The 16,694-nt window shown below is 35.0% G+C and overlaps 1 protein-coding gene across 21 annotated transcripts in view; it reads right to left on the reverse strand.

Annotated features, from left to right (window-relative positions):
* LOC125666012 (leucine-rich repeat-containing protein 15-like) overlaps positions 1-16,694 on the reverse strand; it is a 304,143-nt gene that overhangs the window by 78,766 nt on the left and 208,683 nt on the right. For 3 of the 21 annotated variants that reach the window (XM_056151266.1, XM_056151258.1, XM_056151257.1), the window contains exons 11-13: positions 604-2,220; positions 410-517; positions 312-334 (exon numbers count right to left, since the gene is read on the reverse strand). The exons of 7 other annotated variants lie outside the window; for them this stretch is intronic. In XM_056151266.1, coding sequence (XP_056007241.1) covers positions 2,108-2,220 — 113 coding nt within the window. In that variant the 3' untranslated portion in view covers positions 312-334; positions 410-517; positions 604-2,107. Of the gene's footprint in view, positions 1-311; positions 335-409; positions 518-603; positions 2,221-8,682; positions 15,469-15,618; positions 15,876-16,466; positions 16,490-16,564; positions 16,668-16,694 lie in introns of those variants that run through there. 11 more of the 21 variants (XM_056151267.1, XM_056151262.1, XM_056151259.1 and 8 more) reach the window with 8 other exon arrangements.

Genomic DNA, 16,694 nt, shown 5'->3' on the forward strand with positions numbered 1-16,694 from the left:
AAGAACGTGACACCTTGTTAGTATGGTTAAGAAGTGTACGAGGGATATCAAAACCCTGTATTAAACATAGCAACACGAAAGTGCATGTCACCCAGCTTTCTGGGTTTATCAAGTCATAAGTGATAAAATGACTAGACATTAAAAATTAGAGAAATTGAATCATTAGTAATTATGATATTAATTATATTTCATTATCCTCACTGTTTCATTAACAATCATCTTTTAAAATCCCATGCAGATCGTTCAATAAAGAATGGAGAATGTTGGAATCGAATTTTAAGTCATGAACCTTATAGCAGTTTTTTACTCACATTTATCCGTTCTTCTAGGAATACTGAAGATAATGAACTGTGTTCAATATAAACAATCCTATAAAGAACACAACATTGACAATAGGACAAACACGAACCATTAGAAACACCGGCGTGGGATCAGCTGTCTAGGAGGAGGCAATATTCGTTGTTGATCGGACACACCCTCCGTAAACCCTCTGTTTCGATCGTGTAAGCGGGACAATCTGTAGTCAAAACCATTTTATAAAGAAAGGCCAAACAATTAGCATGAAAATGGCCAGACATTATTCAATCCAATGAGACACTGCACCTGCAATCCAGATCACCACATCGGCAATAGAACTTGCAAAATGCCGACCTCAAAGGAAACCGCCGAAATCCTGGTAACAGAAATCAGCTATCAGCATCTGTCCATGATCTCCAAAAATCCCGACCACATGCATACCCTGTCCTTGTCAAAGCAACAGAGAGACACGACCGTTTTTCTGATCTTCTGAAATGTTCAAATAGGATGATATAAAGAATGAATGAAACATTAAATACTTACCAGATTCCATGTTTGTGATTTTTGTCGTTATTATAAACAGCTCAATAAACACGAAGATAGTGTTATTCATTTTTCGATCCCCATTCTCCCCGGACACATAAAATACGCGTATACCGAATAAACATGTAACTTGTACATACAAAGTAAATATATACTATGTAAATACCAAGCAAATGTATGCATCATACTTACCGAGTACATTTAGAGCTTGTAGACACCAATAAAACGTAAAACTTGTAAATACCAAATACAGGTTGATGTTGTACATACCGGGTAAACATATAACTCGAACATAACGACGCACCTTCTGTTTTTTTTTTTTGTTTTTTTTTTTGTTCTATGTTAGTTTATTATATAGGAAAACAAAAATCTGTACTCACCAGCGTTGACTATTGAATATAAATACCTACCAGTGTTGAATACATCAACAGGGATGCATGTCTCTTACGTTGTCTAGGTAACAGTGCATCGATGGATCTTCCGTGGATTTATTTGAACATTGTTTGTGACGATTCTCATTTATCCCTTTTTATTTTCAATATAATGCGGTTTTTTTTTATATCTTTAAATACACGAATTATAAATGCACCCATTTGCTTTGCTTTTGGATAATATGTTACAATATGGACATTTATTTGAAATATATAACGATATCACCTTTCTTTTCTCACTGCATGTCGATATCTTACCTATTAAGCAATCAGTAATGTATAAGGTATACCATTTTCGAATTATCAACTGAAAATGATTTACTACTTCTTGGAAATAAATTATGATTGTTTTCACGTCATTCAATCACTCTGTTGCTAATACCTTAATGACCGACTCAACAAATAAGACAAAGGTGGTGATATAAATATTTGTCAAAGTTGTGTTGACTGTTCTAGAATTTGTAATTGTATACCCCACGTGACAAGTCATACTCGATATCGTCTTAAATTCGTTTCCTCTCGCGGCATCTGTGGAACAATGTTTAACGATATGAAATTACATGTGCATGCATTCGTAGGGCAGTTCATGATATTTTTCAACAAATAGATGAAGAAACGAACTTACTTCCGATGGCATGGGACATTTAGAAATTGGACACAAATACGATCTCTATACATGGAGTTTACCTGATGGATTGGAATTTCTCATGCAAAAAATTAAATTTCAAATAGATGTTTTCAATAATCTTAGCGTCAATATATATTATGGCATTGGTTATTGATGGATGTAAATATCAAATGTATATGACGTATACTGCATATTGCTACTTGATTAATCAGTAACAGTGTATCATACAATGTCCACATGTTTTGGTACATGTTGAATACTTGCCAACTCCTGCAATTTTTGTGACGGCAGTGTCTGCCTCAGTGGAAGCTGATCTGAAATCTAAATAGACACAAACTATTGATATACGAAGAGCCACATATATTTCTTTGGACATAAATTAGAAAACATTCCTAAAGATATTTCAGAGTGGAGGGGACATCCGGGAGTTTAATACTTAGTATTTGACAAACGAGATAACACATACTGATAAGGCAAGACATGCATTTTCTTAGCCACCCCTAGATCACCTATATATATATATATTGCAAATGTATCAATAAACAAAATATATTATAAAGTATTACAAACTTTTAATTCAACTATCTTTTAAACAATAATATACTAAATTGTATGTATGCTTTCATGTCCAAGTTGAATATACCAGCGACAAATTGTAATAAAATACTAGACCTTTGAAAAATGTTAATATTAAAACATGTGATTAAAAGTAACAAAATTAAAATTAAAGTTTAGACACATCTTTAATAATTTGATAGTTGCCATTACAACCTACCATTGGCTCAAATGCTGTCTGAATTTTTTCATATGGGGTGTTAGGCCGTTCTTGGCACACTAATTTTGACTACAGATAACTCCGTTTACCTGATCAAGATATAGGGCCCACGGAGGGTGTGACCGGTCAACAGGGGATGCTTACTCATCCTACTCACCTGATCTCACCTCTGGTATATCCAGGGGTCCGTGTTTGCCCAAGTCTCTATTTTGTATTACTTATTCGAGTTGTGAGATTGATCACTGTTCGTTATCTTCACCTTTCATAGAAAATACTGAGATGTGAAAAATACTTTTAAGTACACAAGACAACAATTCAGTAAAACAGTAACTAAAAGTATGCAAAATGTAGTACTTTAAACAACAAATTAAAAAAGAATAAGATGAAAATAATGAGATTTGTAACTTCACTAGACAAATTACCGAATAAATAAGACAACGTAAACAATAGTTTCTCACGATCTTGAATCCCTCAGCTGATATGACTGGAGAAACAAATTTTAGGTGATACTTTTGAAGAACTCCAGAGATTTTTAAAATGAAGTAAAAATGTTGTTTAATCATACATCAGGATATAGTGCTCACGGCGGGTGTGACCGGTCAACAGGGGATGCATACTCCTCCTAGGCACCTGATCCCACCTCTGGTTTGTCCAGGGGTGCGTGTTTGCCCAACTATCTATTTTGTATTGCTTATAGGAGTTATGAGATTGATCATTGTTCGTTATCTTCACCTTGCACATACATGTATATATCTATTTATTATAGAGGACACACATTTTTTAATTTCACATCTGATATAGGACAGCAACTTTTTTTGGTACTTTTAGAATATAGGACCTTGGGTTTTTTAAAAATGGAAATATGGAGTGCACCGGTCCCATCCCCTTGATAAATATTGACCGCTCGCTAACTATCAAGAATATTCAATAACCATAAGCGGTTTCCATATAAATGCAACAAATAGAACAGTTAGAAGTCTTCAAGTTTTGATATCAAAGCTTATTAATTTTTTTAATATTAATTTTTTGAGACGACGATGCGAGAATACAAGGATATCATGCCTCGACCGTGCGCATTTTTTCTGCGCCGTAAGTCAAAGGTTTTTATAAGGGGTAGATATGTAGCTCTCTGGCCTGCGAGTCTGTCAGACTGTCCCAATATTTTGCTAGAGAACCATGATACAAAGTTGCAGATGATTTTCCGACAAGTTGTCCATGAAATATATCGTGAAATGTCTCAACAAAAATGACATATTTGAAGAAATTTGCTTTTCGTATTTTTGACAACCATTGTGGGACTTGCATTTCACAAACAAGGAGAGAGAGAGAGAGAGAGAGAGAGAGAGAGAGAGAGAGAGAGAGAGAGAGAGAGAGAGAGAGGAGCGGTTAGAAAAATTTGTCATGAAAACTTTCAATTATAGTCGGTATCAGGATGAAACATTTATTTATCGGCTAATCACTCTGACATTAGTAACTCAAGTTTACCCACTCAACAGCAGCTGCTGGTAAAGAGAACGAAAACAAAAAAATTCCTGACGAGGGGACGATGAATTTGCTGCCATGGTTCAGGGGCTTCAATTGCCTTACCTTATAAAAACTGTCCAAGTCTTGGTTTATGCTTCCCCCTCAGGTAAAGCGATCGGCTGTGTCAATATGCAATGCCTTTCTGTCCTTGATATATGCATCGCCAAAAGTCACTTTTGCAATCATCTCCAGTCACGATTACTAACCCCTCTTGATAAACTCGCAAAGGGCATTTTGGTCTAGTTCCTTATGTACAGGTGCTATCGTTCCAGTAACAGTGCGTCACGTACGTCACTCGAATTTTGGGGATAAGCTTCTTAAAAATTCCAATTAAATAGATTTTACTTTTGTTCTAAGTGACTAATTCACATTGGTACAAGGAGAAGGGTCTTTTGTAAAACCTAAAATACATTATAAATCTGTGCTTTCTATCAATTGATAACTTAATATCCATTAATATTTTGTGTAACTAGATGAACCCCACAATGCACTATGAGTGTCTCCCCTGTGTATATACATGAACCCCACAATGCACTAGGAGTGTCTCCCCTGTGTATATACATGAACCCCACAATGCACTATGAGTGTCTCCCCTGTGTATACACATGAACCTCACAATGCACTATGAGTGTCTCCCCTGTGTATACACATGAACCTCACAATGCACTATGAGTGTCTCCCCTGTGTATATACATGAACCCCACAATGCACTATGAGTGTCTCCCCTGTGTATACACATGAACCTCACAATGCACTATGAGTGTCTCCCCTGTGTATACACATGAACCCCACAATGCACTATGAGTGTCTCCCCTGTGTATACACATGAACCTCACAATGCACTATGAGTGTCTCCCCTGTGTATACACATGAACCTCACTATGCACTATGAGTGTCTCCCCTGTGTATACATATGAACCCCACAATGCACTATGAATGTCTCCCCTGTGTATACACATGAACCTTACAATGCACTATGAGTGTCTCCCCTGTGTATACACATGAACCTCACAATGCACTATGAGTGTCTCCGCTGTGTATACACATGAACCTCACAATGCACTATGAGTGTCTCCCCTGTGTATACATATGAACCCCACAATGCACTATGAGTGTCTCCCCTGTGTATACACATGAACCTCACAATGCACTATGAGTGTCTCCCCTGTGTATACATATGAACCCCACAATGCACTATGAGTGTCTCCCCTGTGTATACACATGAACCTTACAATGCACTATGAGTGTCTCCCCTGTGTATACACATGAACCTTACAATGCACTATGAATGTCTCTCCTGTGTATACACATGAACCCCACAATGCACTATGAGTGTTTTTCCTGTGTATACACATGAACCCCACAATACACTATGAGTGTCTCCCCTGTGTATACACATAAACCTTACAATGCACTATGAGTGTCTCCCCTGTGTATATACATGAACCTCACAATGCACTATGAGTGTCTCTCCTGTGTATACACATGAACCTCACAATGCACTATGAGTGTCTCCCCTGTGTATATACATGAAACCCACAATGCACTATGAGTGTCTCCCCTGTGTATACACATGAACCTTACAATGCATGACGAGTGTCTCTCCTATATACATATATTAATATCGCAGTGCACTATGATTTTTGCTATAGGTTTACAGTGACACTACTTTTTAATTGATTGGAATATGTACTTGTAGTTTAATTTGATGAACATTGGGGATAATCAATAAACTTTAACCTGAAACGATAACTTGAAATGTTCCCTAAAATAGTGAAAACAAAAACACTATATTCCAGATATATACCCAACAGGCCAAACTAAAGTAACAAAAGGAAAAACGAATAAAGCATATTATGCTTTCTTTTACAATATTTATTTTATGCTACCACAACTTAAACTTTAAGTAATCTAAAATCATCACGAAATTTACTTATATGTAAAACCATTCCATCATGAAGGACGGAGATGACGAACAGTGATCAATCCTATAACTCCCACCAGGAATATAGTCCTATAACTCCCACAGTTAATATAGTCCTATAACTCCCACCAGGAATAAAGTCCTATAACTCACACAAGGAATATACTCCTATGACTCCCACCAGGAATATAGTCCTATAACTCCCACAATCAATCTAGAATAAATAGTTCGGCAAACACGGATCCCTGGACATATCAGAAGTGGGATCAGGTGTCTAGGGGGAGTAACCATATCCTGTTGACCGTTCACATCATCCTGTCTGAACATTGCATGATATTAATTTTGTATATATTTTTTTCTTTTCACATGTGATATATAGATATTTATACCATGGGTGTCAAAAACATTTGTCGTTAACATAGGGAGACGGACTGATATAACTTGCTAATTTTTTTCGGAATCATATTGCTACTATGAAAATGATTGATTGATTGATTGATTGAATATTGTTTAACGTCCCTCTCGAAAATATTTCATTCATATGGAAACGTCACCACTGCCAGTGAAGGGCTGTAAAATTTAGGTCTTTGCTCGGCGCTTATGGCCATTGAGCAGAAAGGGATCTTTATCGTGTCACACCTGCTGTGACACGGAACCTCGGTTTTTGCGGTCTCATACTTTTTAGAATCATAATTGTGATTTATAATACAATATGATATGTATAAACTAAACTAACAACATTTACAAAACGCTATTTAATGGTTGTTACAAGCGTACTCAAACGTACCCTAGCGGACTATGTTTGTAGTACCGTAAACAAACCACGGCGAGCCCTATGCCTTGATCAAGTAAATAGAATAATCAGCACTCAAAACCTGGCTGCCAAGAATGGTCTAACAATAGCTGAAATAATCCTGCTTGTCATGATGTTGATTTGTTACTTTTCAATAAGATATCTAAGTACGAATCCGATGTGGAGGATACTGTGGTCTATTTTATCTCGAGTTCACAGGGATGTATTGGATCAAGATATGAATGAAAATCATTATTGTTAATAGCTAAAACGTGGTTGCTCTATCTAAATATCGAGTTGAAGTGTTATAGTGAGAGATGTATAAGCTTTTGGATGAATTATACCTCACAGAATATATAAAAAAAATCCCTGGTCAGCTAACAAAGCAACACAATCCGTCCCCATGGTAATTCTTATAAACTGTTGGAAGACCTAATAACCAAAGACTACCAATTTATTGCCAAGGAGGAACTCCAGCATATTTTTATTTCAATTTCAGAGCACTTATTTGGAATCAGAGGGAGTTGAAGAACCGATTGCTTATGAAGTCAAAAAATATAGTCCTTAAATTATTATGGGGAATGATTGTGCAAAGTGTTCAGAAGTCATACGTTTTTGTGCCGTTGTTTTGAGAATTGAGTATCCAAATAAAAGTGAAATTTTCTGTGCTTTATATTAAACATTTCTTCACTTAGGGCAGTTATGTTCATTTAAGAGTTCATTGCTATTTCCCTGCTTTATATAAAAATACATGTATTTCAAATGAAAAGTGTATCATGTATGGTCCTCTTAAATAACTGTATCCCATTTCCTTTCTCAATGACCGTGTAGCTTGTGACAGCGTGGCAACAATTCCATCGTCACCGAAATCAAGTTTTTTGACTTGCCTAGATTACAGGATTACAGACTGCTAAGAGATTTGGTTCCGCAGGTCGTGAGTTAAAGTTGAGTTGGGGCGGAAGCGGGTATCCAAATAAAAATGAAATTTTCTGTGCTTTATATTGAATATTTCTTCACTTAGGGCAGTTATGTTCATTAAAGAGTTCATTTCCACAACATGGATACAAGGTCAAATACAAAAAATTATATAAAGTACTAAAATGACCAACGACACAACGAGATTGTCAAATTTTCGGGACAAACGAAAAGAATTACATAATGTGGACAATATCAACAGAGCATAATAACAAAAACAACATATAAATATATATTATATATATATATATATATATATATATATATATATATATATATATACATACATGTATTACCGGGCGAAGCTTGGACGGGCCGAAAGTCCATCCGCAAAGCAAGGCTCTAAACGTAACACGTATGTAAAAGGGAAAAAAGAGAGAAAAACAGCAAAGAAATAGAGATAATCTTTACATACTTTCATTGAAAATATTGTGATCCATATGGGCGCCGCCATTTTGTTTTGTTCATTCGTTGCTTCTACAGTTATTCGTGTTTTGATTTTTAATACCAAAATACAAGACTGACTTGCAATTTGTAATTCAAACATGCAATTTGTTGTAAATGAATGATACAATTATTATTATTACAGTTTTTAGACAATTTGAATCATCAAACAGAAAAACAGCAATACGACTAAATAAATGGAAGAGTTTATGAGTTTCATTTTTTATGTCAAACATTTAAAATATAACTCATTTAATGTTCACAGCCAACAATTTGGCCTTCTAAATGCAGGAATAAAAAAACATAATTTGTGTCATGTAAACATATATAAGTAAACAAACAAACCAGTGAAACATCAATTTTATAATACAATGCATCGTGCGAGATGATATTTATTTTGAGTACATATACACCACAAACAACACGTAATACAAAGCAATCATAGACATTGTTTGACAAAACACAAACTTGTAATACTTATATTTTCAATATATCATAAATGTGCTTCCCTCGCCGCCCAGGAAAAACCATAGATAAAAATCACAACGTTTGTGAAAAACTATGGAAACCTGTGTGTCCGCGGCAATATAATGCGAGGTAAACAAAATAAATGGCGGACTCTCATTTTTACAACAACAACAAAAGAAATTACTGTTTTAATTCAAATATAACTAACATAAAAAAACGAGACTTGCTCAAGAACAGCGTGCGTGCGCTAGAAAGTGACAACACAGCCCCGAGATTCACAATCGAACACGTAATAATAATTCACTTAAATCTCATAGGTCATTGCTATGTAAACGTTTCAAAATAACCCCGCGACACTTCCGCTATTGAAATTCTAAAGATATTGTAAATTGTGTAACGTCCCTTGAGAGCATTTTTCACTGATATGTAAACGTCACCATTGCCGGTGAAGGTCTGCAAAATTTAGGCCTACGTTCGGCGCTTGTGGCCTTTGATCAGGGAGGAATCTATATCGTGCAACATCTGTTGTGACACGGGGCCTCTGTTTTTCCGGTCTAATCCGAAGAACCCTCCCATTTAGTCACCTCTTACGACAAGCAAGGGGTATTGATGATCATTCTAACCCGGATTCCCAAAGGATCAGTGTATCTGTGCCATGTCGTCATTTCAATTGACTTGTGGATGAAAGGTGAAGAAGATGAACAGTGATTAATCTCATAATTCTAAAAAAAATAAATACAAAAATCAAGGATAGGGTAAACAATGACCCCTTGAATGAACAGAGGTTGGATCAAGTGCCAAGAATGGGTAAACATTCCCTGTTCACCAATCACATCCGTCCTGGGCCTTCTGTCTTGATTAGGTAAACGGCGTAATCAGTAGTTGAAATAAATGTGTAAAGAAATACCTAACATTTGGTACGAAACACGTCATATATTATTGGACCCAGTGATAGTTCCTATTTGCGAATTAAATCACTAAGTGAATATAATAGATTGTACGAAATGCTGACGTTATAGAGGACCTTTCAAACCCTTGTCAGTTGCTTTCTGAATTGAAATAGAGCACGGGAACATACATATCTTGTGATCAGTCGTAAAAAAAACCCGTTAATTTGTTACACACTAATCTGATTCTACGTAAAATACACTGAACTTCCTATAAAAAAAAAAATTAAAAATGCTGGAGTTCAACCCTGCCAATATTTAAACAATCTCTTAACTCCACATTTGGAAAGATCGGAAAGGATTCATCAAACGTGAAGATCAAGGAATAATGATCGATTTCATTCCTATAAATAATACAAAACCAGAGTAGGGCAAACAAGAACCCGGACACGAACCCGGACACAGATATCTATAGTTCTGAAATTCCAAATTTAATGTAACGCATGAGTCATTTTCCATAGGGCTTGTTAATGAAATAAGAATACAAGGTTTTGATTTTCGTCTATTCGTGAAGGAAATCATTTTAGTTTCAAAGATATTTGCCGGGTTTTTTTTTTTCATGTTACAACTCAATAGCTCTCTTGTCAATGAGGTGTCACTTGACAATATAAAAAGGACAGTGTATTGAAATAGATTCGCTTTTTTGACGATGATGTTTAAATTGCTTAAATATTTAGACTCCAATTTTCTCTAAGATTTAAAACTTGCAATACACGAGGCCTTATGTCATTAATAAACATGTTCTTTTTACAGGGATTTCGGACGTATCGATTAAAATTTCATATCAGATGTTCTCTGCTTACTTCCTCATACGTTCATAATGCTCTTCGTGTAGACGTTACACGACTCAATTTTTCCTCAGCAGCATCAACTGCCATTTTAATGAAAGACACTGTATACTTAATCTTAAAAACCGTACAATTGATCAAAACATTTTTCTTGTGACATTGGACCTAGAGAAGGAGATTGAACATTATTTTTTGGCTTTCTTAATATTTTTTGTCTATTTTATTTCATTTAGATCAGTTTTACCCATTTTCACCTTCTTTCAAGTTTCAGGTATTTCAGGTCTTTAGTAGCAGATAGAGTCAGGAGTTGATCTTTTCTAAAAGAAACAACCAAGATAGAATGAATATAGAAACAATATTAAAGTACATGTATGAGGAAGTAACTAACGTATATTTGGTATGAAATTTTAATTGATAGGTCCAAAATCTTCCACACTAGTCTGAATTCCGCTGCTGTCATAGGCAAGATACAACCAGTTGACCTGGACCGGTAACTGTCCTACTAACAACAAACAGGTGGAATCTAGAGAGCTATGACGAATACCTTTGTTATATCAAGAACCTGTTGCTGGGACATATAGTTAGTTATAACATTATTCTATGCAAGGAGACCGGCAAATTACGCATATCGCACCTAGTTTCTGGTTGTTTAGGCAATTGAAGAGAGTGGGTAGTTTTCTTTATCTGGGTAAGAGTTAGACCCCTTTCTATAGTAATGGTATCACAGAGTTCGGACCTAGAACGGGCTTAGCCTTTGTGCATTTTGGTAACACTTTATCAAACAAGAAATGTTACAAATATCAAATAAACTATTGTAGTATCCAAGTGGTTCTATTTAATTTCTAGAATAAGGTAGCGAGGATTAATGTAAATAGACAGATAGATACATACATTTATATTGATTGATATACACACGAACTCAGGAACGTGGTGCGGTATTTGTCTCTACAGTGTAGAATTGATTATCTCGTCACTGTTTCTTTTTTAGGAATTAAAGTAAGTTTTGCCTATTTTTGCTCATTCTATTTAGCAAATAACATAAGAAAGTCAACCCATTAAACATGTAAATTACATTTAAATTCTTTATCTGAGAATCTCATGAAATAGAAAGTAACATATCAAATGTTGAACTGACTTTTATTTTACAATTGTAACAGACGGAAATGCACTCTCAGACATTGAATTTATCGTGTTAATAGATCACAATAGGCTAAATTGGCTGATAGTAGAATCATCAAATTCTCCGGATGTATGTACTTACACTGTAGTACGCGGAACTTATCCATCTATTCCTGACGAGTGTTGTATTCCGACTGTATGCCAATTAATGATGACTTAAAACTTTGTTTAAAGATATTATGTACAAACAGATATAAAACGATTACAATCTACGTCGTTTATCCAGAAATATATAAAGATATACAAACCAACGTACGGTTACCTCAAATTCTAGTGATCGATATTTTTATGGAATCGTAGAAATACGTTCATTTAGATTTATTCAATCGTTTGATTTAATTAGAATTCCACATCATGATTTGGGTGGATAGCTACATTTTCAAGTTTTTGGGGGGTATTAAACTTAGAATTTCCACACAAGTTTCAAGAAGTTTCAAGAAATAAATTCAACGCATCCTTTATTCGCAACTTTGACAAACCAGTAGTTGCCATGAAACTTTATCGACCCAACAACACAAAGAACATGCCCCACTATTACAAATCAGTTATCCAAGGACGTTAACAGTCGATGCCAGCACTTGCAAGACCGTGAACAAAGCTAAGACAACTTATCAACAGAAAGACCAGGATTATAGTTTGTAACCATTTAACGTAAGCACGATGACTGATAAGAAAGCATATTGTTTCACAATTTTCAATACCCAATACTAAATTGATTATTGTTAGGCTGTTCTTAACACATTGAATTTGACTACGGATTACTCCGTTTGCCTGATCAAGACATGTGGGGCTCTCAGCGGGTGTAACCGGTCGACGCGTGATGTTTACATTTCCTAGGCACCTGATCCAACCTCTGCATGCATCAACTCATCAACAAAATTCTAAACAAAAAAGTGAGGATGAGTCATGGGACTGTGATCAATAATCTTTTCGCTAAAGCCAATGCTCATCATCCATTACTGAAATTCACACACGTAATTTCAAAGTAAAGTATGCATATCTTAGATAAAATTACATACAAAGGACAATAATTCAATAATAATGATCAAAGTATGCATTAAACTCATAAATATTTTCCAATCTTTGGATCACAAGGCTGCTCACAGTCCTATTTTTAAAGGATTCATTTAGAGTGATACTATTCGATATTTAAGAAAGAAAAATCAAACTATTGCACGTAACAAAATTGTTTCAAATTAAACTGATCTCAAAAACAGGTTATCCTAAAATGAAATTAACATGGACAAAATGTCAAACAGACACAGTGCAGACGGTGCAAACTGCTATCAAAACACAAATATCCCACTTGTTTTTTTTTTTTTTGTAATCGAATGCAAGCCTTGACTCCGAAAAATAAGGGATATCATCAAAATAGTGATATCTCCTTATAGAGAATTAACAGTACAAAGTAATTCTCCCTGAATTACCCATTGTGTCATATAAACGCTGTAAGAATTTAGGTGATTTGTTCACTCCCCCACTTATTAAATAATGTACATGTATATGCATCAAATGTGCAAGTAAGCTCTTAATAATGATGGATTCACAGATAAATAATAGACCACTATGAAAACCGATTAACCAAAGCTATCGTATCTCACTGACAAAACACTAAATCAGAGTCGAATCAAGCGATTTGAGGTACGTAGTCGTTTTTGAAACTTTCGAACGTTTGAAAGCAAGGTGGAGAAAACCAACAGAGATCAATCTCGTAACATATGAAAGGTGAAAATAACGAACGTTGATCATCCTGAATTCAAGTTGAATCGAATATATTTTATTTTGTTTGTGTCTATGTATATTTGATAGATGTTGTTTTATTCTCTTCATTTTTCTGCTTTTCGTTTGGAAAATTATTTCAAATATCGATATAGAGAAACTTCACAGCAAATTATATTTCCACGGTCTGTAAACTTTTGTGATTTTAGCTACACGTAGTTGTACTGCCAGGACGCGCTTGCATAATGCAATATAGCGCCATATGTACATGTATAGAATAACTTTAAAATGCACAAATATATCGTATACGGTGCAAAGTGGTTTTAATTTATCATAGAGTATTTGGGTAGGATCAACAAGGAAATTGTTTATCGTAGAAGGCGAGTAAATGGGGCGGTCCTTCGGATGAGACCGCAAAAATCGAGGTCCCGTGTCACAGCAGGTTTGGCATGATAAAGATCCCTCCCTGCTCAATGGTCATAAGCGCTGAGCACAGGCCTAAATTTTGTAGCCCTTCACCGGCAATGGTGACGTCTCTTTATAAGTGAAATATTCTCGAGAGGGACGATAAACAATCATTGAAATAATTTAGTTTGATGATACATGTTTTTCTCTTAGGTTTATTGAACTGATTAAGCAACCTGCAGGTCTCTTAGCCAATCTGAAATTGGGTAATGCGTGGTTTTCTGTTGCATTCTGGGATGTATAAGTTGACATGTAAGATAATATTTCCGCAATGGCAGAATCTGACGTGCTACATATCAATTATTAGGTCATTCCTTACATAGTGATTTTAACTACAGGTTACATAGTTTTCCTGGTCAAAGTATATGACTCGCATTAGGTGTACCCGGTGAAGAGGGGCATTTGGTAATCCGCCTAAGCTCCTGATCCCACCTATCATGAATTCTATCATAATTTGTATCAGAGTTTAAAAAGACATGTTTAATTCTAAAAAAGGAAGAATTTTACTGTGACATTACATCCAAACAACAAGATGACATAGCTAACCAGGAACATATATAATGCTCATATGAAGAAATGGTAGAAAATTAGACATGTCTTTCAAATGCGTCATCTAACAACCCAATAAAAAATAAATAAAATTCGCTGTCTCTATACAATAAATGCTTATTATGACAAACATGTAGCCATCCACTTTCAAAGATTCAAAAATGAAACATGTGAAACTACATAATGTCCCCTGTATATGATAACAGCTTAATGCTTCCCGTATTTGATTATCACCGTGAAGATAAGTTTGAAAGCATATAAGTTTAAGAACGTATAAATCTAGATTTAGATACATCTTGTTTTTATTGAGGACATTGTTTATGTAACAGATTTATTTAGATTGTCTCTTTTTGAAATCAGTTCATTGCCATCATGGTGTTTTACGTCGCGTTAAAGATATTTCAGTCATATCTCCATGGTGATTAAAAGCTGTCAAGTGTACACAGGTGTTGGAGTTTTAGATTAGCCTACCACTCCAAGTCTCTTTTCTAAATATTGGATATAGTCAATCTATTTCAGGAAATCACAAATAAACATTCAAACTTTAAAAGTAGATAAGGAAACGTTGTTGAAAGTTAACAAATGAAAGTTTAAACCAATTATTTCAAATCCCCCGTGTCTAAATATAATTTGTATTCAAACAGAACGTCAGTTTCTCACCAGATGACGATAACATATTAGAACACATGTGTTATCTTTATATTCATGATGACGGACAGTGCACTGTGTATTGTCACATACTGACACTCTGTATACAACCCTCGGTATACCGTCCTCGATATGTACTCCGGAACGGCGTAACCTTCAGACATGGACTGCTAGATAACGTGATTCAATAAGTCCTTCAACACAGGCTACAGTATAAAGGACATAGATATGAAATTAATTCCGATTTCACAGGAATTGATTGAGCCAAACAGCAGCATTCTAAATCGAGAGTTCAAAGCTTCATGTATGTCCTTAAGGTTGATTTCTGCAGATTTGAACCGTTGTGGATCTGACTATGACTGATGAACCTTCTATAATGTAGTACAACATTCGATGTATTGATCGTGAACATACTCATTGATGAAATCAATAAAAATGAAATAATCAATTGTACTACAATATCTAAAATCATAAATGTATATTTCCGTCCAGATACTCAGTAAATGGGTTTGGTATTTTACCTGATCAGAGTTTCCTCGATGCATGTTTACTAATTGTTTCCATTGAAATGAAAATTGTTAGTTGTCTGGTCATTTTTATCGAAAATGACCAATTTGTCCATAATTAGTTAAGAGATGAGTTCCTGAATAAATATTCTTGGACATCTTTGTCATCGTGTACCATATTTTCAATTCACCACACGGAAAGTAGGTCGTACAAAAACCACATCATTCAATGTTTGGTTGAAATTCCTACATGATTTCGATACTTCTGATTCCTATCAAAAGCCGAAGTATTGATGAGTTCCCATTACCGCTTAGAAATTAAGAGTCAACCAACAGATACATGTACTTATAACATTTTAAATTTTATAAATTACATAAAAAACCATTAAAAAAGATAAGTGCGTGAGAGAAATCAGTTCAATATCAGAAGCTTTCATAACTGCCAACACCGTGGCTTAGATATTGTACAAATAAATATTAATCATTATTAAATATTAATCAAATATTAATTATATTATGAATTATATTGAATATTATGCCAGACGATGGGCTATATGTGAAAATGAAGAACGTGACATCTTGTTAGTATGGATAAGAAATGTACTAGGGATATCAAAACCCCGTATTAGACATAGCAACACGAAAGTGCGTGGCATCTAGCTTTCTGGGTTTATCAAATCATAAGTGATAAAATGACTAGACATTAAAAATTTCAGAAATTGAATCATCAGTAATTATGATATTAATTATATTTCATTATCCTCACTGTTTCATTAACAATCCCATGCAGATCGTTCATTAAAGAATGGAGAATGTTGGAATCGAATTTTAAGTCATGAACCTTATAGCAGTTTTTTACTCACATTTATCCGTTCTTCTAGGAATACTGAAGATAATGAACTGTGTTCAATATAAACAATCCTATAAAGAACACAACATTGACAATAGGACAAACACGAACCATTAGAAACACCGGCGTGGGATCAGCTGTCTAGGAGGAGGCAATATTCGTTGTTGATCGGACACACCCTCCGTAAACCCTCTGTTTCGATCGTGTAGACAATCTGTAGTCAAAACCATTTTATAAAAAA

This window comes from Ostrea edulis, chromosome 10 (genome assembly GCF_947568905.1).
Source record: "Ostrea edulis chromosome 10, xbOstEdul1.1, whole genome shotgun sequence".
In the NCBI taxonomy this organism is placed as follows: domain Eukaryota; kingdom Metazoa; phylum Mollusca; class Bivalvia; order Ostreida; family Ostreidae; genus Ostrea; species Ostrea edulis.